This window comes from Bos indicus x Bos taurus, chromosome 15, assembly GCF_003369695.1.
Source record: "Bos indicus x Bos taurus breed Angus x Brahman F1 hybrid chromosome 15, Bos_hybrid_MaternalHap_v2.0, whole genome shotgun sequence".
NCBI lineage: Eukaryota > Metazoa > Chordata > Mammalia > Artiodactyla > Bovidae > Bos > Bos indicus x Bos taurus.
Genome location: NC_040090.1, coordinates 37,481,632 through 37,507,093, shown reverse-complemented (window position 1 = coordinate 37,507,093; position 25,462 = coordinate 37,481,632). Strand labels below are relative to the sequence as shown.

At 49.1% G+C, this 25,462-nt stretch overlaps 1 protein-coding gene across 1 annotated transcript in view; it reads right to left on the bottom strand.

The window, feature by feature from the left end:
• DNHD1 (dynein heavy chain domain 1) overlaps positions 1-25,462 on the bottom strand; it is a 62,584-nt gene that overhangs the window by 11,992 nt on the left and 25,130 nt on the right. Inside the window, 18 exon segments of the mRNA XM_027563147.1 lie at positions 67-216; positions 4,212-4,314; positions 4,391-4,595; positions 4,795-5,003; positions 5,271-6,867; positions 10,743-11,031; positions 11,273-11,465; positions 11,639-11,825; positions 12,026-14,921; positions 15,022-15,119; positions 15,414-15,539; positions 17,307-17,514; positions 18,055-18,149; positions 18,530-18,728; positions 18,828-18,955; positions 20,768-21,117; positions 21,119-21,255; positions 21,748-21,905. Coding sequence (XP_027418948.1) covers positions 67-216; positions 4,212-4,314; positions 4,391-4,595; positions 4,795-5,003; positions 5,271-6,867; positions 10,743-11,031; positions 11,273-11,465; positions 11,639-11,825; positions 12,026-14,921; positions 15,022-15,119; positions 15,414-15,539; positions 17,307-17,514; positions 18,055-18,149; positions 18,530-18,728; positions 18,828-18,955; positions 20,768-21,117; positions 21,119-21,255; positions 21,748-21,905 — 7,328 coding nt within the window.

The following is a 25,462-nucleotide window of genomic DNA, read 5'->3' as shown; positions in this document are numbered from 1 at the left end:
ATCCTAGGAGAGGTTGTTCCCTTCCAAGAGGGGATCAGTGCAGGGCAGGTGGTAGGAAGAGCGCACCTGCTCTAGGAAAGCCTCATACTGAGCCCGCAGGGCATCCCGCTGCTTGGTCAGGTTCTCAATGAGGTTCTCCTGCTGCCGACACTCTGTCAGCTGCCGCTTGTACAGAATCTTGCTTTGGTCTAGCTGATGATTCAGTCTGCCAAGGCTCTGTGAACAGAGTTTAGGCTCTGCAGCTCCAGATCTTGGGCCAGGTGGGACTACCCCAAGGGAAGACCCCACATGGGCTTGGACTCAGCCATACTCCTGACAGTTGTATGACCAAGTTGACCATTAGGGTGACCCAGTTGAACTCCAAGTAGGCTACAGATACGTGCTGAGCTCTGAAACTGTCATTCCCCAGTCTGTGAGTTATACATCTAGTCAGGCAGCCTCACTGTGTGGGTTGGGTGCTTCTGACCTACCATACAGGCCTAGGCGATCTGAATCCAAAGCCTACGTGCTTAACCACTGGGTGACACTCTATCTTCCTTGACCCGCTAGTGGCATTTGTCACAGAAGAAGCTCCTCCCTGTTGAAACATTCTCCTCTCTTGACTTTCATCAGACCATGTTCTTCTTTGGCTTCTGTGGCTGCTCTTCCTCATTCTCTTCCTCTGCTATCCCTTAAATATTTCTCAAAAAGTTTTCAGGGCCCCCTTATCTTATCATCTTTCTGTGTACCTCCCTAAACTCATGGCTCTGATTATCACTTATATTTTAACAACTCCAAATCCTTATATCTAGCCAGATTCTTCCCCAAGACCCACACCTCCATATCCATCTGCTTAGTGGGAATTTCCTCTTCAGTGTCTCACAGACCCCTCAGACTCCACATATTCAGAAATGAATGTATTGGTGATGGCTCCTCAGATCTCTTACAATCCTATTCATCTCTTCATGTATTCTTTCCTCAGAGATCTGTGGCAAAATACATCCAAGTTTCCCAAGGAAGAAACCTGATGGTTACCCTGACTCCACCTCTTCTAGTCCCCCAAATCAAACCCATCTTCAAGCAAGGCCTTTCTGTTTTATCTGCAGTATGTCTCTCATGTCTACTTCCATCCCCAAAACCATGACTCACACCCACGCGCTCTCACTCCTGATCTTTTGCACTGGCTTCCTAACTCCTACTCCCCCTCCTCTAATCTGCTTTTCATGCTGCAAGCCTATTTGGTTTTCTCAAAGGCAAATATCAAATCATCATGTCTCTTAACACTCGCTGCTGTTATATTTGGTTTACAGTACCTCCGTGACCAGGAGGCTTCTGTTCATCTTTCCAACATCATTTGCTTTTCCTCTCCCAGCAGCGTGCTCTCCAGCCATTCCTGACTTTCAGTTCCTCCAACCTGGCACACACACTCTTGCTTCTGGGCCTTTGCACTTGCTGTTACTTCAGCCTGCAACATTCTTCCCACCCCCTTTCATACCAAATCTCACCTGACCTTCAGGTATCAACTTTGATGTACTTCATCCTTGTGTTTACATATTTAACGAATGCTTTTGGTGCTTACCAATGCCTCTGTGCTACACAGTGTGGTACTATGCTCTCTCTAGGAAGTTTTTTTTTTTTTTTTTTTTTTTTACTTCTTTTTTATTTTTTTAATTATGAAAAGATGATAACACATTTACCAGAAACTTGGAAAATACAGAACAATGGTACATATAGTTCTACTATATATTTCAATTATTTTTCAAGTAGATAAATTAAGATTTTTAGTTGGAGTTCAACATCAAGCTCTCAAAAATTAATAGAATAATTATACAGAGAAATATAAGGATACAGTAGTCCCAAAAAGCACTATGAACCAATTCAACACAAGACTTATACAATTTTAGGAAGTCTTTCTTGACACTTCAGAGCATCCTGGACTCACTCTGTCATAATGCATTGTTTTGTAACTACTTGCACGAGCCTATATCTTCCAGCAAACTAGGTACCATGAAGGACAAGGAGAGCGCCTGTCTTTATCAGGAGGCCATCTACCATCAGTACATGATGACATATTGGGCTTTTGCTACGTGCCAGCACTTTGAAGTACTTTACATGTAAAGGCCTCATTTAATCCTCATCCTAACCCCTCTGGATCTGAGTTTTTTCATCTGTAAAATAGAAGAAAGAATGGCCTCCTTAGGAAAGTGGAGGTGAGAATTCTATCTACCTAGATAGGAGTCGGACACGACTGAGCGACTTCACTTTCACTTTTAACTTTCATGCATTGGAGAAGGAAATGGCAATCCACTCCAGTGTTCTTGCCTGGAGAATCCCAGGGACGGGGGAGCCTGGTGGGCTGCCATCTCTGGGGTCGCACAGAGTCGGACACGACTGAAGCAACTTAGCAGCAGCAGCAGCAGATGTAAACATAAACGTCTCCTGCATTGCAGGCGGATTCTTTACCAACTGAGCCATGAGGGAAGAAGTCAGGATAGATGTAGATATGCACAAAAGTATTAATGAGTGCTCACACAAAAAATACGGAATTCAATTAAGCTTTGCTGAGCACAGTCATAAATAAATGAACCAACTGAATATGAAAGGGAAAAGAGATGGAGGGGTCCAAGATGACTCCTGGGGTTCAGCTTAAGTGACTAAGTGGAGGGCGGTGCCATTTCCTGCAGTGGGCAACTGAAACAAGTACACACGGTTATGGCTGTTAAGTGAATGCCCCTGAGACTATGAACATCTCTTATCCAGCTTTGGGCTTCTTATGTTCTGATCCAAGGATCAGAGAATAATAGCTCCCCTAAACTATATAAAAAATCCCTGGTATTAATCATTTGGAGAAAAAGCAAGACCTGAGATAGACAACTGGAATTTGGAAATCATGGGAAAGAGGACTCCCGTTCATCAATGAACTTCTTAATTTTTTGCATCTCAACCGAGTCTTAATTTTTAATCTAAGCTAGTGATCCTCCATGGTGAATGGTAGGCGGGCAACAGTACTACGAGGACTCCACAGGACACAATGAAAACCACGTATGGAGATACTGTGTAAGCCATGCCCCTGGGGCTGTGCCACGCCGAAGGATAGCCCTGACCCATCAGAAGAGGAGGGTTCGGCATGGGGAGCTGGAAGACCTGAAACCCCAGGAGAAAGCAAGTCATAGTATCTGCTTGTGGACTGATCACTAGTAACTATCTCACTGTAGTTACTCCTGAACCTTCATCAAAGTTTTGTGTAAGCAGGAAAGGGGAAAAAATGCAATATCAGAATTCCTCTTATTAAAAATGAAACAAAAACCAAAAAAATGTCTATTTTAGGAAAGCATTTTTAACTAAGAGTGTTTGACTACAGAACATGTAATGATGCCACTGCTACCAATTTTAGCTAGATATGAGCGGTTTGCTTATTCAAAGAAGGAAATTGCTCTGTATAAGAAAGCAACAGGATTTAGAGTAAGGACTGGGAAAAAAATCTCTTGTTACATAAGCATTGCCTTTGGGAAGCGCTAAAGGAAAAATAGGGTGACTGAACAGCATTGGGAGCAGTGCCGTGGAGATGGGACAGGGAGAGAAAACTCTGTCACTAGGAAATGCCCTGTAGAGGAAGGTGACAGGAAAACTGAGATCTAGTAAAGCATTTAAACCTATTTCTGGTTCTGTTCGAGAATGTAAATTGCCCCCACTGCCATCACCCATCTGCATTTCCCCACTGTACCTGACAGTGTCCATTTTTGTATACAGAGTGTATAAATTTGTATATTTGGTGTATTGTGGAAGGACATGCTGCAGGAACAAAGGGGTATGGGAAGAGAGGACAGCTACAAGAGGTGTGCCAACCAGCAGTGAGCAATAGAGAATCCAGGAGAAGAGGATTAAAGTGAGAGGGGACCATGAGGATGTAATCCTGCCCCATCCCCAATGGGAATCTCTGCAGAGCTTGGGGAGCATACTGAACTTCACACAGTCAAGGTACTAGGGACAACCAGAAGCAGACACTTGGGTTTCATGCATTTAGAGGAATCAGCCTGATCTCAGATGTGCCACAGGGAAGTTTGAGCCTGAGCTCTAGAGGAGGAGGCAGCAGGGATTAGAGACAGCCCCTGGGGGAAGAGGGGCTCTCAGGAGACCAGAACTAAGGTTCAGTCTGGTTGGTTTCTGCAAAGTCATTGTTTGGGCTCCTGCTTTGACCTACTGTACATGCCTCAAACTCCTCTCCCCCTTACCTTATGGGAGCCTTTCAGCTGCTCCTCCAAGTTGAAGACCAGGGTGGTGTGGGCACTGTGCTTCTCAATCAGCATCTTCAGATTTTCCAGGGCATTCTGTATCCTGAAGACACAGTGTGCCAGTGAGTGGACCTGAGGGAGTGGAAGGAGATACAGGGGAGGGAATGGGGGTCACTCACCGCTGGGCCCTGTTCTTAATGTGCAGGGTCATCCATTGCCGCTGCAGTACGAAGGTGTCCAGGAAGTCCAGGAAGGTCTTGGGAGTGACGAGTGACAATTCAGGGCACAGGTGCCCTTGGTAGCTGGCAGCCGAAAGGTGGATGAGAGCCATGGCTTTGGCCACGCTGGGAACTGAGGCCTGGATGTCTGGGAACCTCAAGGAGTCTGCAACAGGCATGACTTTAGCCTGGACTTGTGAGCTTGTAGGGGAAGAAAGGAAAGGGACCCTCTCTCCTTGCTCAGGAAGGAGGGCAGAAAAGGTGAAGGGAGGCTCAACCAGGTTCTAGAGAGAGACTGACCCAAGTATCAGTCCTCTTTAGAACCTGGTCTAGATGAGGGGTGAGGGCAGGTAAGGAGGGCTCACCGTTATCAAGGGGTGGGCTCTCAGCGCCCTTCAGGTGATGCTGGGCCACAGCGACCAGGGAGTCTTGGTCCCAGGGTTCATAGCGGTCAGTGCAGGCGATGGCCAGTTGAAGGAGCCTCAGGAAAAGGGTGGAGGGTAGCTGTTTGCGGGCCTGGTCATCTCCGATCAGGATGAACATGTGCAGGTGACTCCGCACCTGATGGCAGAACCTGTGGGGCCGGAGCTCTGATGCCATCCTCTCCTTCATCCCTGTCTGCCCACAGGTCCCCACCCCAACCCGACCCTCAGCCCTGCTCTTCTGTGATGCCGTCCTCTCCTTCATCCCTGTCTGCCCACAGGTCCCCACCCCAACCCGACCCCACAACCCTGCTCTTCCGTGCCCCCTCAGTAGCCCTTAAGTTTTGTGGGGGCTTTTGGCCTTTGGCCAGGGTGGAACCAGAGCAGAGCGACCCCTGGCTTGGGGGTCTTGGCCTCACCTCTGCCACAGAATTTCCTTCTTGATGTTCTGCTTGACACTAAGGCTGTCCCTGGGGAGATGTCCTTCAATGTTTTCCAGATCTGCCTCTGTGTACAGGTCAGGAAAACTGCCTGAGGTTGCCAGGGCCAGCAGGCGATGAAAGGTAGTAAGATCCACACCCTTGGGCACCAGCAGGGCCACTGGCTGGCCTAACATGCCAGCATGCCAGCTGACCTCCCTTAGACACCGGAGAATGGCTTCCTCTGATCCACACGGCAGACGGAAGAGGCGGGTCTGACAAATGCCAGCAGCCAGAGTGATGGCAGTACGGCGCCCAGTCCCCTGAGCCCCTGCGAGTAAGAGGCCATGCTGCTGGGGCCTGGCCAACACCCGGACCAGGCGGGCCACGTGCCGGGCCATCGAGTGGCACCGGGCAAGGTGGGGGTTCAGCCGCAGCTGAGCAGCTGAGGTGGCCAGCTGCTCCTCCAGGCTCATCCACTGGCGTTCCAGGTACAAGTTGGAGCTCTCAGAGTTGGACTCTAGTATCAGTTCCTGACTGAAGACCAGGTCTGAGGGCTTCTCCTGGGGCCGGAGTAGCAGCATTGGGAGCAACAAGGGTGAGACCATGTCTTCTTGGGCTGCCTTCTGACCCAAGTTCTTAGATTTATTTGGCTGGAGTTTGTAGCTGGAGGTCCTTGTGCCTTCCTCCTGGCTTATCTTCTGACTCATGTTTCCTATGGTCATCTTCCTTACTGGTGCTACGGGTGGTGCTGAATCATTGCATGGTGAGCCTGTGATGACCGGAAGGTCGTACGGGGCCTCCTCCTCCTCCGTCTCACTCCCGCTGTTGCTCAGGTCCTCCCACTGAGCCAGCTCCCCTTCAGATTCCACTTCAGGCACCTTCTCTTCCTCCTCCTCTTCCTCATAACCCTTGCCCAGGCTCTGGGGTGCTGGCCCACAGCAGAAGACATTCTGAGCTACCTCTAGGAGCAGTCTGGCACAGAAGGAGCGTTCCTTGAGGCTGTCCAGCCGGTCACAAAACGTTCTCTGTGCCTCATGCAACCAGAGGCGCACGATGTTGCGCGTGGCCATCATGATCATCAGGCGGGTGCCACGTAAGCCGGACACGCGGCGCAGGTGCTCTTGATGGTTGAGACAGTCCACAAAACCCCGGGAGCCCACCCTGATGGGCAGCAGCTGCAGGCTGCCCAGAAGCTGGCTCACAGAATGTATGGAGAAGCGGTAGTGTGGGCGGAGGGGTGAGGGCATAAAGCAGTTGCCCACTGCCTCCCAGGCCTCCAATGAGGCCCGAACCAGGGCTCTTGCTAGAACACTCTCCCGCTCCACAGAGGGGAAGCGCTCGAGCCAGGCCTGTATGCTGGGCATGTGCCTGCTCAGCAGCGTGGCCTGGGTCACACTGCCCAGGGCCAGCACTGTGAAGAGCCGAGAGAGGCGCGGGCAGAGCAGCTGCTCACAGAAGCCTGGCACCGTGGCAGTGGCCAGGAAGTTGACTCCAGGCTGCAGCGTCTGCAGCTCCAAGGTGCTGTGGGTGTACACAGTGCCATCTATGGCCTGACGCAGAGTCTCCAACAGTGGCTGACAGCTCTTCTCTGGGTCTGGGGGCCATGAACAGAGAAAACCTGCGTGAGGCCGAACAACAGTGTCACCCTGCTCCTCCTCTCCCTGCCTCTGTGGGTCTGCTCCTGGCACACGTGGGGTTCTGAGGAAGCTTATGCATCTGGGATGTTGGGACTGGGTCATGTCTGAGTACATTGTTCTCTCTCCCTAGAAGTGAGTGATTTTTTTTTTTCCTTCTTCCCTGAATCCTACCTCTAAGACCAATTACATATTCATTAAGTGAAGGTTAGTGAACAGAAAGGTTTGGAAACCTGATCTGACCACAGTAGAGGGAAAAGTGCAGTCACTACAGTCAAAGATAATGGAGTTATATCTCATGCAGGCTTTTATAAAGTCAACTTTATTGAGAAATTATTTCTATAAAATAAAATGTACACATTGTAGATAGTTCAGTGACTTCTGACAAATGTATATGTCCGTGTAACCAGCACCCCAGTGATATTTAGGACACTTTCATCACCCCAGAAAGTTTCCTCCTGCCCCGCTGCAGTCAATCACCTATCACACCGTCCCAGGAATTTCTATCTGATCTGACGTCTATCATTATGGATTAGCTTTGCCTATTCTAGAACTTCATACAAAGGCAATCATACAGTATGTGGTTTACCACGTCTGGCCTCGTTCACTCAGCGTGATTCTGAGATTCATCCTATTTTGCGTGTATCAGTGATTTGTTCTGTTTCCTTGCTGAGTGATATTCCATGATGAAAATATCACAGTTTGTAGATCCACTGACACTGATGGACTTTTGTGTTGTTTTGAGGTTTTGACTATTCAGAATAATGCTGCTATGAACATACATGTGCAAGGCTATTTGAGAACATACACGTGCTTTCATTTCACTTCGGTAAATACCTGTGAGCAGAACTGCTGGGTCATATAGTAAACATACATTAAATAGGGAAGAAACTGTCACACTTTTTCTCCCCCTATAGTTGTATCATTTTCCTACCAGCAAAGTGTGAGGGTTTCAGTTGCTCCACATTTCACAATTACTATCAGTCTTTCTACTTAGAATCTTTCCAGTAGGTGTGAAGTACTGTCTCACAGGTTTTACATTTGGAGTTCACTGATGCATAACCGTATCAAACACATTTTCATGTGCTATTCGTCACTCACATATTTTTCTTTTGTAAAGTGTCTACTCAAAGTTTTTTGTCCATTTTTTAAATGGAGTTTTTCTTACTGAGTTGTAAGAGCTTTTTTATGTTTTCAAGGTACAAGAGCTTTGTTAGATATATGTATCTTGAATTTTTTCTATGGATTTTTTTTTTTTTCGTTTTCATAAGTGTCTCTTGAAGGGCATAGGTTTTAAATTTTGGTGAAATATAGTTGTATCCTAAGAAATCATTGCTTCTAGCCAAGTTCACACAGATTTTTCTTCAATATTTTTTTAAGATTTATAGTTTTAATTTTTATACTTGTCTATAATCTATTTATAATTGATTTTTGTGAATGTTGTGAGGTAAGATTCAAGATTCTTTTTTTTTTTTCCTCACACATACATACAGATGTTTCTACCCCAAGAATTATACTTTCCCCCAGTGAATTATCTTGGAGCACTTGTTGAAAATCAAATGACCATAAATGACCATATAGCAGATTCATGATTCTGTTCCATTAGGCTGTATCCATGTCCTTATACTGATATTGGTATTTATTACTTGATTACTGTAACTGTGTACAGTAAGTCTTAAAGTCACTAGTTTAAGCCCTCCAACTTTCTTATTTTTCAAAGTTGTTTTGGCCCTTCTAGGTCTTTCGCATTTCCATGTAAGTCTCAGAAACAGTCTGTCAGTTTCTAAAAAATAAAAAAAAAAAAATACAAAATAAACCAGACTTTCTAGTTTAGACTGGGGCTGCACTGAATCTGTAGATCAGTTTGGGAGAAGGAACACCTTAACACTGGTGACTCATCTGATCTAAGAACATGATATATTTCTACATTTACTTAATTCTCTTTTATCTCTGCAGTATTTAGCAATTTTCAGTGTGTATCTTTCACTAAGTTTATTCCTAAATACTTTAAGCTTTTACATGATATTTTAAATGATACTTAAATTTTTAATTTCTGGTTGTCATTAGGATGTAGAAATAATAATGATTTCAATAGATTGACTTTGTATGCTGTGAGCCTGCTAAATTCACTTATTTATTCTGATAGTTCTGTAGTTTTGTTTTTGCTTTTGGTAGATCCTTAGGACTCTCCATGTAGTAAATCATGTTATATGCTAGTAGAGATAGTACTTCTTTTCTAATTTTAAAGGCTTTTCCTTCTTTCTCTTATTGTATTGATAGCAGTCTCTGTTCACTATTAAAAAGCAGCAGTGAGCGTGGACACTCTTGCCTTGTGACTGATCTTATGGAAAAAATGTTCAATATTTCACAATTAAGTATGTAATTAGCTATAGATTCCAATAGATATCCTTCATCAAATTGAGAAAATTCCTTTCTATTCCTAGTTTGCTGAGAGTTACCATAAATAGTGTTGAATTTTATCAAATGCTTTTTCTTTATCTACTAGGATGATCTTATACTTTTCTCCGTTATTCTCATGTCATGCATTATACCAATTGATTTTTGAATGTTGAGTCAACTTGCATTCTTGAGATATATCCCCACTTGATGATAATGTGTTGCTAAATTTTACTTAATATCTCATGAGGATTTGTTTTGCATTTATATTTATGAAAGATCATGGCCTATAATTTATTTTCTTGAAATATCTTTCAGAACTTGGTATTAGGGTTTGGTGGCCTTATCAAATGAGTTGAAAAGTATTTACTCCATTTTCTGAAAAACTGTAGGTTTCCATTTTTTTCTTAAATATTGGATATAATTGAACTGTGTAATAACCATCCAGGACTGGGAATGTTTATTATTATGAATTCAAATTTTTAATAGATCTATAGGGCTATTCTTTTCCTATTCTTTTTCTTCTTGAGTTAGATTTTGATAAGGTGTGTTTTTCAAGGCATCTGAATTACTAAATTTATTACTATAAGTTTTTCTACAATATTCCCTTGTTATTCTTTTTAATATCTTTAAAATAAAACCTCTTTCATTCCTGATATTGATCATTTATATTTCCTATTTTATTTCTTGATTTGTGTTACTTAGGGATTCATTTATCTTTTTAAATTTTTGCTTTGCTGATATTTTCTATAGTTTGTGCTTTTTATTCTATTTCATAGATTGCTGGTCTGATCTTTATTATTTATCTCCTTCTAAGTATTTTAACTTGCTCTTCTTTTCCTAGATTCTTAAGCTGAAAATATAGATCACTGGTTTCAAATTTTTCTTATTTTCTAATTAGGAATTTAAAGGTGTAAACTCTCTGAGCACTGCTTTAACTACATTCCACAAATTTTGATATATTGTGTTTTCATTATTATTCAATTCAAAATAGTTTCTAATTTCCCTTTGAGTTTCTTCTTTTATGCGTGAGTTATCTAGAAGTGTGCTGTTTAATTTCAAAAATTGGGGAATTTCTAGTATCTTACTGGTTTTTGTTGCTAAAGTCAGAGAAAATATTCTGTAAAAGTTAATCCTTTGAAATTTGTTGAGACTGATTTTATGCATAAGGTCTATCTTGGTGGATGTTCCATGTGCACTTGAAAAAAAAGTACATTTTGCAGTCAGTGGATATAATGTTCTCTAAATGTCAATATGGTCAATACTGCAAGGGATGCAAGGGACAAGATTATTCAGTGAGCATATGTAGACTAAGAAGATATTAAGAATGGAACACTCAAGTCTGGACTGTAGATATAGGTCTGAGAGTCGATAAATACAGCTAAGGATTTTAGAGTCAAAAGAAAGGACGATGACTCCTTCCCTCCCGACTCCTCACCGGAAGCAGCCAGGTGCAGATCCTCCAGCAGGAAGAGGAGAAAACCTTTAGAATCCAGGTGCCGCGCAGTCCATGGGCCGGCTTGTGATTGCCCCTGGACCTCCCGGCTCAGCAGGAGGCGAAGGTGGGTGGTACTGACAGCGGGGTGAACGGGGCTGTTTATGTAAGGGTGCTGTGGCTCCACCAGCACTTCCACAAAGGTTGTCTTCCCTGTTGCTGCCTCTCCAGCCAGCAGCACTGGGTGTCCCTCTGACAGAAGCAGGTCCACCACGTACAAGAGCCGCTCAGTCTGCAGGACAGGAGCAGGGCTTACTGTGGCAGCTCCTGGTTAGCACAGTAATCTAGCTGAAAGTAAAGGTCTTAGGAGGCTTACATTAAAGTTGTATTTGCAGAACACTTCATGTATTCTTGTGATTTTAAAAACGTTTCAAGGAATGGGAGCAGGCAGCCCTCGGCTATGCCGAGGACATGTACAACCCAGGATATCTCTTTGAGCCCCAACCCCAGCTTCAGCCCCACTGTCCTCACACCTGGGGAGAAGGGTAGAAGGTGCCCTGAGTTCCCTTGATGCGGCTGCCCAGGTATTGGCCAGTGAAGGGGGCCAGTGTCCCATCTTCGGGGCATACATGTAGGTCAAACACCGAGTCTGAGGGTGGCAGCTCACAGTAGTTGGAGAGGCAACTAATAGAATCCCTCAGGAAGGTGTCATAGAGGGGCCAGAGCCTGCTCAAATGAACATACGGTGAGAGTGTCATATGGTTACAACAGTTCCATTACACTCAGTTTCCATACACTCACACACCCCACCCTTCTCCAACAATGGCGCCAGGGTTTGGACACCCATGGGTCATTCCATTTCCGCCCTCTCCATTTCCCCCCTCCAGCCCTGTAGATACCTGGAGGGAAGGTGGGCTCCGAAGCCCCAGATCACAGCAAAAAGAAAGCTGCTGATGGCCAGCAAGTGCTCCCTGCGCTTACTAGGCACGGCATCACTGTCAATCTGGCTCTGGTGCAGACAGCTGTTTTTTGAGGCCTTGATGCTTCGAGCCACTATACACTTTGAATCACTATAGCTGAGGTCCTCTATGAAGGTCACCATGGCCAGGAAAGGAGCCCCAGTAGGAAAAAAGAGGAGGGGGTGGGAAAGAGAGTAGAGGTTGGCTATCACTTCTCACTTTCAGTCCCAAGACCCTAGTCCACCTAAGAACCTGGGCCACAAGCTTCAGCTTATATCCCCTCTATCCTCAAGGCCATATAGCTCTCAAATCAGTCCTTGCCTCTACCTGGGATATGTGCCTTCTCCTCCTCATCTATGCGCAGGTATGGGTTGAGCAGACAACGCAAGATGCGAGCCAGGCTGGTGACTTCAGCCACACCTGGGCAAATGGCCCGCTGTCCATGTACCTGCAGCAGAGAGCTAACACCCTGGCAAGTGAGGAACTGGAATGTTGCGGGCACCAGCCCTTCAGCCAGGTGGCTGAGCTCAGTGACAGTCTGGGGCTGCAGGCGGTACTCACGGGGCAAGGCTGCCATCAGGACGCTCAGTATACCCTGCCAAGTCTGCTCCCCCCCACACCACACCAGGGCACAACGGCCCACCACTGTGGGGGACATGCCTGTGGTATCGCCCATTTCCATCAAAAGAAAAGTACCTGGGGGTCGTGCTATTTGCTGACCATTGGGGAGGCTAAGCTGTGGGGGGTCACCTAGGAGGCAAGTGATAGAGTCCAGCCAGGAAGAACTGGCAGCTCCATCACATATTATCCAGTGATGAATCCCCACTGATTCCTGTACCTGCCCCCTCGGGCCCACGGTCCTACACCGACTGGCTTCACGCAACAGCCTGGGGAAGACACCATTGTGCCAGCAGGGGCCCTCCAGCCATCCCAGGAACTCCTGAGGGCTGAGGACGCCTGGATACAGGTGAGTAATTTCCACAGGCTGGCAGCTCTGGGTTGTGGGGTCCTCCATGGCCGCCAGCCGATTCTGGATCTTAAATAAGCTGTGCCAACACATGGTCTTGCCACTGCCTGCTGGGCCCAGGAGCAAAATGCCTGAGGCCTGGCCCAGGGCCTGGCTCAGTTGATCTAGGGACCCCAAAATATCAGGGCTGGGATGCAGGCCTCCCTGCCGTAACTCCTCCACCAGCAGTGACTTCCTCAGCCTGGGGGTCACAGGCTCTGCCAGCACCTGGGAGGCGGTGAGAAAGAGCCCACAGAGCAGCTTCTGGAGGTCCTGCAGATGGGCCCCCTCCAGGAGGCTGAACAGTGGGGAGCGCAGCAGGGTGCGCAGCAGGGTGGCCTCCTCCATGGTGGCCAGGCTGCGGGACTGCTCAGACTCGGGGTCCTCCTTGGTCACATTCAGAGCCTGTATCGTGTCTTCTAGCACTTTCCTGAGGAGGGGCAGGCGGCAGGGCAGGGGCCCAGACACCAGCTCACGCTCTAGGGAGAAGAACTTGGATAGGCGGGTCGCGATGCGGGAAGCATCCCGGATCCCTGCACCCAGCAGGGTCAGCTCTGCCACTTGCTGCAGGTCGGGCAGGGTCAGCGCCACGGGCCGCAGCAGTTGGCGCAGGTTGGCAGGCATGGCAGGGCTCAGGGCCCGCAGCGTCAGGAGACAGCCGTAGCCAAGGCGCATATCCACATGATGTCTCTCAAAGAAGCTGCTGCCGAGGAGCCAGGGGTGGGTGGGGTCGATGGTGCTGGTACTTCGGGAAGCTTCCTGGTACAGCGGGGCATACAGGTGGCGCAGTTTGGCCAAGCGCTGGCCCAGGGCAGAGAGCAAGCCAAGGGGCAAGTGCTGAGCTGCTTCTAACAGCAGCCAGGCACCTCCCTGCAGGGCACCATTCAGGTAGTTGCTCAGGCTGCGGGCCTCCATCTGCGGCAAGCAGGGCATCACCACCAGCTGGCGCCCCAGGGCCTGGGCCAGGCTCTTTACTATGGCTGCCTTGCCCACACCACTGGGGCCCAGTAGGGTCCCGCAGGCCACCTCTTCCAGGGCTAATAACAGCACGAGGGCTGGCCGCTCAGGCAGCAGGCTGGGTAGGGACCCCAGTCTGGGACCCAGGTACTCATAATTGTACAAGAAAGATCGACCCAGCACATCTATCCAGCATGCAGCTGGGGACAGAAAGGTCTCAGTAGACACAGCAGTCTTGAGACCCTGCAGGGGGCTTTGTGGAGCAGTGTGAGGGGAACCCAGGTGATACTTGAGTTGGCGGACCCAGTGGAAGTCTGTCAATCCACTGACCTGGTGCTCTTGCAGCAGCTGGGATATGTCCCGATGGGTCACCGCCATGACAAGCAGGGCACTGAGCAGGCTGGTCTGGCGGACAGAGGGCAGGGGCTGCTCACCCTGAGAGGCCCTCTGGGCCCGGAGAAAATGCACCAGTACCTCTAGCTTGCGCACATGCATGGGGACCATGGCCAGGGTCCTCTCTTCAAGCAGAGCCTCCTCCATGCCGGCCCACCACACCACTTCCTCCGCCACCAACACACACTGCCATGGGAAGGCCTGGACTAAGTCCAGCCAGTGCTGGACATACATCTTCACGGGCAACTGGCTTTCCTGGGGAAACTGGTTTTCCTGCTTGAAGGCCTTGTCTAGGGACGGGCCCAGAGCAAGACGGGCAGCCACGCAGTCCTGCAGATTGTGCACCAGTGCCAAACGCAGACTCTCCTCCAGGGAAGCCAGCCACTTGGGCAGATCGGGATGCAGAGGAAGGGGCCCCCGCAGCTGCACCTCCTCCCCACCCACCCCGAACACCGCGAGTGCCTCCACCTGAGTCTCTATGCTTGGGCTTGACTCCGGGTCATCCGTGCCTTTTGCAGTTTCACTGGACTCGAAGCTCACGGCATGCACGTGAGGAAAGCAGCGTCGAGCCCACAGCTGGGCCTCACAGGACTCCAGTGGGGCAGCCAGCAGGGCCACGAGCTCACTGTCACTGAGGAAGAAGAGGCGGGGGAAGTGGGCGCGCACGGCATAGAGCACACTCTCCAGTGCCATGATGATGCCCTCCAGGTCCATGGAACCCTCCTGCAGCAGTTGTTGCAGCTGCTGGCCTTGGAAAAGAGGGTTCCGCTTGGCACTGGGCACTATGAGTGACAGAACCAGGGGGTCAGCTACAGAGATCTGCATCAGGGTCCGATACTGCGCATCCATGGCCTCGAAACGGGTGCTCTGTGGTAAGAGAGGGCAAGGTGAGGGCAGCGCCCCCACTCCGACCCAGAGCCCTGCTGCTCAGCAGCACTGGTCCACCCTGCCACACCCACTTCCCTACCAGCTCAGGACTCGGAAACTGGATCTGCATCTCATGCAGAACTTTATTTAGGAAGATCCACTTCTGCTGGAAAGTCACCCACACCTGCAGCAGGGCACCTGTGAGGGCAGTCAGGGGAACAATGGAGGGAGACTAGGGTTCTAGCTTCTGCAAGAGGGACCAGCCTCCTCCTGCCCTCTTGGGGCGCCCTACCCCCAAAAAAGCTGCTTAGTAGGACCCCGGGACCTTGCACGAAGGAGAGAAAACCTGCAACGTGAATAAAGACCTGGTCACTTTAGCCCAAAAAATGGCTCTGAAGGTGGTGCTCACTCTGTCTTCCCCAACCCGCACCTCTCTCCCCGTCATCTCCCGTCAGGTCCCACCTATGAGCCCAGCTAGAGGCCTGCACTCACTCAGGCCGTGCATGATGGTCACCCACTCCAGAGCAATTCTGTTTAAGTCTCCTGACTTCTGGATGGCCAGGATCTTGAACAACACCTGAAGGCTTTCATGGATAGAGTCCTGCAGTCTGCTGTAATCTAAGGAAGAGTGGACTTGAGCTGAGCTGAGCTGAGCTAGCAGTCAGATGGGGCAAGGGCGCAGGCGACTGATACCCAAAACACGCTGAAACGCACAGATCTCAAACTATTCTCTGGAAGATATAAACATTTTTTCCTCCACTAGTTGAACCATATGCTCACCAACAGTCAGAGTGTGTTTGCAAAACTGTTTATGTGAGTTCTGTTTATTATGTGAGTTATATTTTAATTATAGAATTTAATCTAGTATTATGTTAATCAGTGAAATACAGGTGGGGAAAGAGTTGCTGGTTCTATAAAAACTATGGAAGCCTTCAGAAGTAAAGGAAAACTATGAAAAAATAAAGGCATGATATTAAATTAGGTGTCCATGCTGTTGCTTTAGTCTTGTCCGGCTCTTTGCTACCCTATGGACTGTAGTCTGCCAGGCTCCTCTGTCCAAGGGACTCTCCAGGCAAGAATACTGGAGTGGGTTGCCATGCCCTCCTCTAGAAGATCTTCCCAACTCAAGGACTGAACCCTTACATCTCCTACACTGCAGGTGGACTTTTTTTTACCACTAGCACCACCTGGGAAGCCCAAATTAGGTATAGACAAGTCAGTTTTTTTAAACTGTGAAATTATAATAAAACTCTAGAAAAATTCTGGACTCAGCTTCATAAGTGTCCTCGTGTCACTTCTCAACTTTCAGAAATGGAAAGTGGAAATAGCAGACAATGTATTAATACTACAAAGGCAGTGCGGAACCTCTATCAGTTGACTGCAAATCAAAGAAAAGCTCTTGTCCTCAGGTTAAAAGGTTAGTAAATACATGTACATTATATGATTTAAGCTAACATAAAAATCTTAAGCCATGTATGCATATTTTATGACTGATTGCCCTATTTAACTTTTTGAATCCGCTGGCTGTTTTTAATTAGACCGGATAAGAGGATTTCTCCTTTACTGGCAGTTCCCTAATTATTCCATTTTAGGTGCCTGGACATACACTGCGCCCTCTGTCTGGCAAGCCCTTCTGCCTTTGCATGTTTAGCAAACTTGTACTCCTTCAGAAGTCAGCGTGAGGCCTTTTCCTAAGGAAACGGAAGACTTCTCTCAGTCTCCTGCTTGTTTCAAGTTGCTCCTCTTTCTGATGGCTCAGTGGTAAAGAATCTGCCTGCTAACCAGAAGACCTGGGTTCAATCCCTGGGTTGGGAAGATCCCCTGGAGAAGAGACCAGCTACCCACTCCAGAATTCTGGCCTGGAGAATTCCATGGACTGTGCACTCCATGGGGTCGCAAAGAGTCAAACACGACTGAGCGACTTTCACTTCTACTTTTTCACTGCTCCATCGCACACCCATCTCTGTTCTCTTGTCCCTGTCTGGGAGTTCACAGGAGACAGGACTTTGGTCTGATAATCTCAAGAGTCTCCTGAATTTGGCTCAGAAGAGGCAGGTGAGTTTGACGAGGGAAGGACAAAGGAATGAATGAGCTGGTGCAGCCTAGAGGACAGAGCATTGAACACTGTGGAGATGTGACCATAAAGGGGAGACCTTTGCTGAAGAGGCCAGACATTGGGCAGGAGAGAGGGAGTGAGGGGCTCCCAAGAAGATTAAGACTGTGTGGGAGCTGCATGGAAGATACTGTCTCAGAAAAGACAGATGGCTCAGGCTGTCCAGGAGGGCAGGGGCCCTGGCTAGAGAAGACAGATCTGGCAGAACTTGGTGGATGAATATGCCCCTCACCCTGTCTGGCTATCACTGAGCCCTAAGAGGGCCTCCTCACCTGAGAGGATGAAGGTGCCGCTGTCCTTGCCCACTACCTGCCACTGAGGGCTGCGGGTTGCTTGCCTCTTGGAGCGCTCAGAGACTGGGGACTCGTAGGGCACATGCAGGATGAAGTTGAGCAGTCGCAGCTGGCGTGCTTCCCAGGCCCGCCGCAGCCTCAGGAGCGCCTCGTGGGCATGAGTCCGTATGTTTTCAGTCCTCCAGATCTGGAAGAACGGAGACTTAGGAGCCGGGACTGGGGCATGGCTCAGGGGATAGCCCTGGAGCTTGGACTCGAGGTCCAGGGCTCAGAAGAGAGCGGGTCTCGGAGAGGGAGACCGAGGTCATTGGCTTCAAAGGCAAGCCGCCAGCATCACACTGTGACCTAGGGCTGCTGCCCTGAAACCCACTCTTTTGCAAAGCTCTGGCCGAGCAGACAATACATCAATCAACTCATGCTCTTTGGGGACAGGGTAAGTATTGGGGGACATCTGCCATCCTGTGTGCCCACCACTTAGAGGCTGCCACCCACTTCCTTCCCCTGTAGAGGAGGGACATACTCTCAGTCACAGAGAGTCTGGAACCACCCATCAGATCCCCATACTCCCCAGGAGGATAGCAATCTCAACCCCCTCCCCACAGACCAATATCTGCCGTCCCCCTTGTCTCAAGGGGCTGCTGGGTCTTAACTGGCTCTTTTAGAGCTTAGCAAACAGGCCTTGGGCTTGAGCTACCCCTCCTCAGTGGGGTTGTTGGGGAGGGCCCACCTGATTGATTCGATCTGTAAACTCCAGCAGCGGACAAGAGAGCAGCTGGCCCACTGTTAGGAGCTCTATGCTGTAGAGACTGCTTAGCCCTAAGGCTGGAGGTGGAGGGACAGCAAGTCAGAGCAACACTCGGTCTTTGGCAGAGCCCAACCTAGCCCAGCCCAGACAGCACATCTCAAAGCATGACATAGAGGCAGGGGCCCAGAACCCAAGGTCCAGAGCACAATTCAGAGTCCAGAACTAAGACTCCAGCCTAAGTCCAGCCCTGGGCAGCAGAGAGGATCCACGTGGTAGTGTGGGAGATTAAACATGCTTGTCTCAGTGAGGGGAAGGAGGCTGTGGTCCATGGGGAAAGGTCAGGGCAGCCCAGGGAGGAAAGATGCTTCTCCAAAAAAGCCATAGAGAAGTGAGTTGTCCCATTGTTCTACCCCTATGTCCTTCCCTCCCCCAGCCCTCTGACTCTAACCAAACCCACCTCGCAGGAGTGCTTGGCAGTTGAGGTTCTGCACCTGGAGGCTGCCCAGCTTGTTCAGCAGGGGAAGGAGGCTGCGAAACTCCTCCAGCATGTGCATGCAGCGCTGCAGCACTGGGCTATGCAGCCCCAGGGTCGCACTTACCCGGGCCGCCTCTGTCAGCCAGCCGTCTGTCTTCTCCTGGGCCAGAGCCAGATTGAACTGTGGGGGGAGAGGCACACCGGCAGCTGGAGACCCTCCCACCCCCAGCCCTAGAAATGCTTCACACCCGGGCAGGGGCTCCAAGGAGGGCGTCAGCACCTTGGCAAAAGCCATGCACTTCCATTCACTGATGTTTTCAGAGATGACTCTGTACAGGTGCCAGATGTGCTGCTGCTGCACGATGGGGCGGGTCCCACAGACTGGCAAGGGCACAGGACTCTCGTCCCCTGTGGAATAGGCTCGGGGGTCATGTGGGGGCATGATCAGTCAAGATCCCATACTGACAGAAGGGAGGGTCCTGAAAGTGCAGGGGACAAGGTTGGGGGGTGGGGGCGTAGTATCCAAAACTGTTCAGTACAATAAACAAAGGGAGAGTTAGTCCAGGGAAAGAAACTCTAGGAAAACGTGATAGGGATGAAAGGGAAGGTGTCCTCGTCTACTGATTAGAGTCTGTCTCTCTTATGCCACTTCAGCCACACCACCCTTCACTATTGCTCAGATACTCCAGCCCTGCTCCCTCTTGATGAGGGCCTTTGACTGGCAGCTCATTCTTTCTGGAACACTCTCTTCTAGAGAACTATATGGCTCACTCCCTTACCACATTGGAGTCCTTGATCAAACGTCAGTTTCTGAATGAGACCTAGGCAGTGCCCCCCCCTCATTAAGAACTGCTATCCACCCTCCCTGACATTCTTGACTCCTCTTAATCCCAAGGACAGAGGAGCCAATTTTTTGACTTCAGAATCCAATATTTAGCCAAGCTGTGATATAAGGACATTATACAGTCATTCTTAGTCATAAATACCTTAGAAATTCTAACACCTCCAACTCCCTTCTTAGAAAAAAACACAATTACTCAAAGAGTTACTGCAGCCATCCAAGGAAGAGGTGAAAAAAACTAAAAAGATGTGGTATTTTTAAAACTGGAAGTGGGTAAACAAAACCATGCAACCTTAGATGTCAAAATAGTTGTTAACACGGTTACAGAACAAAGCAAATGTCAAAGATAGCAAGTAAAATAAAAGACACAGAACAGAAAATAAACTGTAGCATTAATGGTCTAGATCTAAGATCCTAGATTGTTGTATTAATAATAAAAACTGGGAGTTTGGTGAAGAGACAGGGGTGGAAAAAGGAAATAAAATCAGTGCTGTACAGTTTTCCAGGTTAAACCCCACAAGGCCAGAGTCCCCTACTCTACTTTTCCACAAACATCCCAACCACTAGCAGGAAAGGCCAAGGTCTGTGGTCTACATCAGCTAGAGCATGGGATGAGGGTCCCCCAATACTTGACCAAAGGAAGTCCCTTGTTTTAGGATGGTCCCAGAGCATCTCCTCCCTGGGATTGGGGACCTCACAGTCAGAGATGGTAGCGGTTGGCAGCTGGCTAAGAGTCAACTCAGAAGCAATATGCCCTTGCAAAGGATACAAGTGAGCGACAGAAGTGACCGCACCTGTGAAAAGAACCTGCAGCCCACAAAGTCCTTCCGGTGCAGAAGGGAAGCAGCCTAGCCGCACACTGCACAGAAGGGCCAAGACCAAGAGTTCGGTCCGGCTTTCCTCCTCGGGGCCAGGGAAGCCCTCAGCAGCCACCTCTCTCCACCACACTGGCTGGAAGCAGTGGCCATGGAGCATCCACACCCGTTTTTATCTGGGACTTGCTGCCGGCTGTAGGCCTGAGTTGAACAGGGCTACACAACGGCTAAGGACTACAATGAGAACACATTTACATTTCTCTGCACAGGCTTTTAGCCCTCCGATCCCATCACATTCTGATGGAACACTCACCTATTTGCTTTCTCCTCCAGACCATGAGCTCCCATCTAAGCACAACGTTTATCCCCACCCTAAGCACAACACTTGACATACCCAATGGATTTAGATTTTGTCCTGCGATCTTTGCATATGAAAGAGACTAAAATGAAGGTATGTGATTCTAAGACTTGCTTAGGATCACCCAGGACACAACCCAGGATCACACCACCCAGGATCATACCACCCAAGGGTGGTGGTGGCAGAGGGGGCGGGGCCCTGGGTACCAGTGAAGGTGGTGTAGGCATGGTGCAGGTCACAGAGGCTGCTGACTGTGCTCTGGTACTGACGCTCCAGGGAGATTAGCTGGCGCTCGGTGCTCCTCTGCTCCTGTGCAGGGTCCATGAACGGACCAGACAGGGCCTTCTCAATCACGCCTTCCAGCTCCGCCAGTGCCGTGGCCATCAGCTGCTGCAGCTTGGGCACGATGGCATGCCGCTTGCTGAGCAGGAACTCTGAGGCCTGGCTTTTCTCATACTGGAATGACTCCCATGTGTCCATAAGCTGAGGGGCAGACAGAAGTGTGGTCAAGCAGAGCTGGTGGTGGTGGGGAGGAGCAGCGGGAGGGGCAGAGGAGATGCCTTCTCACCGAGATGTCCAGTGCCTCATTCTCAGCACTGAAGAGGCCAAAGTGGTTGCGGATGAGCTCATAGAGTGACCGCGTGTATTCCATTTGCTCCTCCAGCTCAGCGTACCGCTCATTGGCCTCATTCAGCTGCAGGGATGACAGCATGAGACCAGCACCCTCATAGCCCTGTGCATCTCTCTGCACCCATCCTGAGGGCACTCCCTCCTGCTAGAGGCTCCAGGTCCCAGCAGTTGCCTTTTAACCCACCGAGATCAGGGCAGTCCGGGATCAGATCCCCATCTGACCGAGGTCTCCCTGGAGACAGCACAGCTCCTCCCCCATCGAGTCATTGCCCTGAGGACAGGGCAATGGATCTCTACTTAAGCATACAGAGAGCAGAACTCTGTCTCTGAAAGCAGGACTGTCTCTCTCTCATCACATCAGGGCCTCCCCATATCATGAGGATACTGAGGGCCATGTGAACAGGATGAGAACTGGCCAGGGCAGGTCACACAGGTGAATGCAGTTTAAGGGCATCAAGCCCCACTGGGAGCTCAGCAGAGACCGGAAGGGAGTGTGCTTAGCACGTGAGCGGGATGGCCCTGGATAAGCCGGGGAGGAAGGATTGGGAGCGCCCACCTTCTGGGAGCACCATGCAATGGAGTGGATGTCTGAGTTGATGGTTTGGAAGGCCTTCATGAAACCTGTGAGCTCCGTTATCAGCTGCTGACTGCGGCTCTGGCATTCGTTCTGTACCTGTTCAAGAATGTCCTTCCTGATGTTTACCAGCTTGGATTCTGAAGACAGGAGAGAGTGAGGCGTGAGGGGCTGCAGTGCCCAGGGAGCATCCAGGGGAGGCTGGAGTGAGAGCAGCTTGAAGGGGAAGCCAGAGCATGAACTGGTTCCCTCAGTCACTGAACACGTACTGGACCCCTGCCTGGTGTCATTAGCTGCAGTTCACTGGGGCCCGTGCTGGGCACCAGCAGACAAGGGTGATGAGTGAGACAGAAAGGTTCTCACCCAGAGAGGCTCACAATATGGCAGTAGAGACAAATATATAAATGGACAATCACGTATCAGTGCAATAAATGCTCTCCAGCCGGCCCTCAACCTGGCTCAGTGAAGAGGAAGGAAGTCTGCAGAGACTGGGAAAGGCGTCCTCAGGGCAGGGGGCACTGGAGCCGACTGCACTAGGTGGTTAAGGCTCCCAGGGGCACACCCAGTGGATGAAAGCATGTGCAAAGGCAGGGGAACGCCATGTCCCTGATAAGCAGAATGCCCACCAGATAAACAGTTTCTGTCTGAGGAGTCTTACTGCATCTGCTCTAGCAGAAGAAGGACCAAGAAGAGTGTGCACTTTGCCTTTTGTTTTTTAAGGATTAAAGAAAACAAGCTGTCAGGTGGATTTGCAGCTGGAAGATAATCTTGGAAGCTGGCTTTGGCAATATGAACTCCACTGTCGCCAAGGACAGGAATAATACCAATATGATGGGGTCATATGGTAGAGCAAGGATTCAAACGCTGGCAGCCTGGCTCCATCTTGTTATATTTTATGCTTTGAAGGGTTAAAAGTAAATTGACTCATCTTTCATGAGCATCTCTGCAACTGGAAAGTAGGATAGTGAGTTCCAGGGACATATAATTGAGACATACAAGGAATGGATCTGATGGGGTTTTGAAGAAAGTAACCAATAGGAATTGGCACCAAGAGCTGAAACTGAGAAAACCAAGACAAGGGAAAGTAGGATAGTGAGTTCCAGGGGCATATAATTGAGACATACAAGGAATGGATCTGATGGGGTTTTGAAGAAAGTAACCAATAGGAATTGGCACCAAGAGATGAAACTGAGAAAACCAAGACAAGAGAACCTCCAAGGGGTACTCAAGGTTGAGCAGAACACAAAGATGTGAACTTATCCTTTTCCAAACTGTCCCACTGGCCTCTGACAGTAGCTGGACCCTTGCAATGGTGCTGCTTTCTGAGCAGCAGCACCAGGTTGGTGAAGACCAAGAGCTCAACAGTGACACCATGTGGTAAGAAGGAGCAGTAGACTGATAAAGTACCAGGGTTCCTCCGGGTTGCAAGTTGGAGATGGATGAGAAAAGACATTTGAGAGATACTTAGGAGGCAGAAGAATGGAAAGGATTTGGTGACAGGTTGGATGTGGTGGAGTTAGGGAGATGGGTGAGAAAAGTACGAACTCAAGTTTCTGTTGAGGCCAACTCATTATCATTTTCTATTAAAGGGAGCCCAGATAGAAGAGGAGCAAAGTCGCAGGATAAATACATAAGACTAGAAGGATGAAAGTGAACAGAAGAGAACAAGGTGAAACGAAAAAAAAACTAAGCATTTGCTGCATGCCATACTCAATGCTAGGAATATTACAAATAGTATCTCATTTAATCCTCCTTCCCATAACCCAGTGAGTGGCTACATTATTATGTCCATGTTACAAATAAAGAAACAAGCTCAGTGATATGAAGTCATGCAAACCAGTAAAAACAGAGCCACAGTTCTGAACCCAGCGCTTTTCTCTCTCCATCTGTTCCTCTTAAAGAGGTCAGTTGACCTTGGATTAAGGACAAAGAAGTCAACAAATTAGAAAGAACACCGACTTCCTGAGCAAGAGTGGAGCAAAGCCCACTGCAACCAGGGTCAGAAAGAAGGCAGGCCAATCACATGCCCTCCTGCTTCTGCCTGGCCAGCCTGAACCCTCTGTACATTTAGGAGGGAGGGTGGGGATAGGAGTAGGGAGTTCTGTCACCTAGGAGATACCTAAGGAAGCCTGTGCTTTCATCTGTGGAGGGGCAAAGGCAGGGAGAGCTAGGCAAGCAAGCACTTTGATGCCCAGCTCCAAGGCCTCCCACCTTCATAAACCAAGCAGGCCTAGAGGGTATGAGTCTGAAAGTACCTAATCTCTGCAGAAAGCAGACATTGCCATCTGGGGATGTTAGGTCACAAAATAGAACCTCTCAATTTCCTGGAGGAACCAGCTTCCCAATCTACTGTGCTCTGTGTCTCTCCACAGCCATCTCCTGGGTGGAGGCATTTAGCCAGCAAACTGTAGTGTGAGACACGCTTCCCACAGGAAGGGAAGAAGAGAAAAGAGGAACGAGGCTACGTCTTAAACCAGACTTCTCAGAGATCCAGGGAGACCAACAACTGGGCCTTGGGCTCGTGTGGGTAGGTAGACACCTGAAGTGGGAAACTGAGATGGGCTGAGGGGCGAATAGATAGCAAGTGGGCCTGAGCTCCACTTTCCATGTAGTCACTCTGGGGAGATGACTTGCAGGGTGCCCTTATACTCGTGTGACATGAGACAGTCACAGCAGAGCAGAAACCAGGGCATGAGAAAGAGGATCAAAGTTAATGTTCCCAAGACCCCACAGCTCTCAGACGGCAGTGGATACAGGAAACAGTGGAGAGTTGATAGCCAGCAGGCCCGGATGGTGTTCCTGGGTTGAGGGGCGAGGGGCCCTTCAGCAGAAGCTATGGGGGTGGCCAGCCTAGGACAAAGACTGGATGAAGGGTTCACTAAAACGTCAAGGACATGTGGTGTCAACAGGAGCCAGTGCAGAGCCAGGTCAGCAAGGGCAGACCCTCTGGGTTCCTACCAGCTGAGAGAACACCGGCCAGCTACTCCAGCTCAGGACGCAGCTGCAGCGGAAGCAGCAAGGTCAGAAGGAGGGCAGAGACCTCATGGAAGTCAACAGAAGCCAGCCAAGAAGAGCACACGGCCCTGAAGCCCCCTCCAATGCCAGGTGCCACCCTGGGAGGAAAGTGAGCTGAGGACGCTTGAGAAACAGAACAACCCAGAACCGTAGTATGAATTTTGAATTGACCAATTACCCCAAATAGACTGAATTAGACCAAAAGTCCTACTTTAAATGGAAAAAAAAATGTGTTCACTTTCAATTGGAATACAGTTGTCCTTAGGGGAATTGGTTCTAGGACTTCTGAGGATATCAAACCCCACACATGCTCAGTTCCCTTATAAAATGGCATAGTATTTGTTTATAACCTATACATGACCCCCTGTGTACTTTAAATCATCTCTGTGCTGTGTGCTAAGTCACTTCAGTCATGTCTGACTCTGTGTGACCCCATGGACTGTAGCCCATCAGGCTTCTCTGTCCATGGGACTCTCCAGACAACCATACTGGATTGGGTTGTCATGCCCTCCCCCAGGAGATCTTCCCAACCCAGGGATTGAGCCTGCATCTCATGTCTTCTGCGTTGGTAGGCAGATTCTTTACCACTAGCGCCACGTGCGAAGCGCCTTAAATCATCTCTAGTTTACTTAAAACACCTAAAACGATGTAAATGCTATGTAAATAGTTGTAAATACAGTGT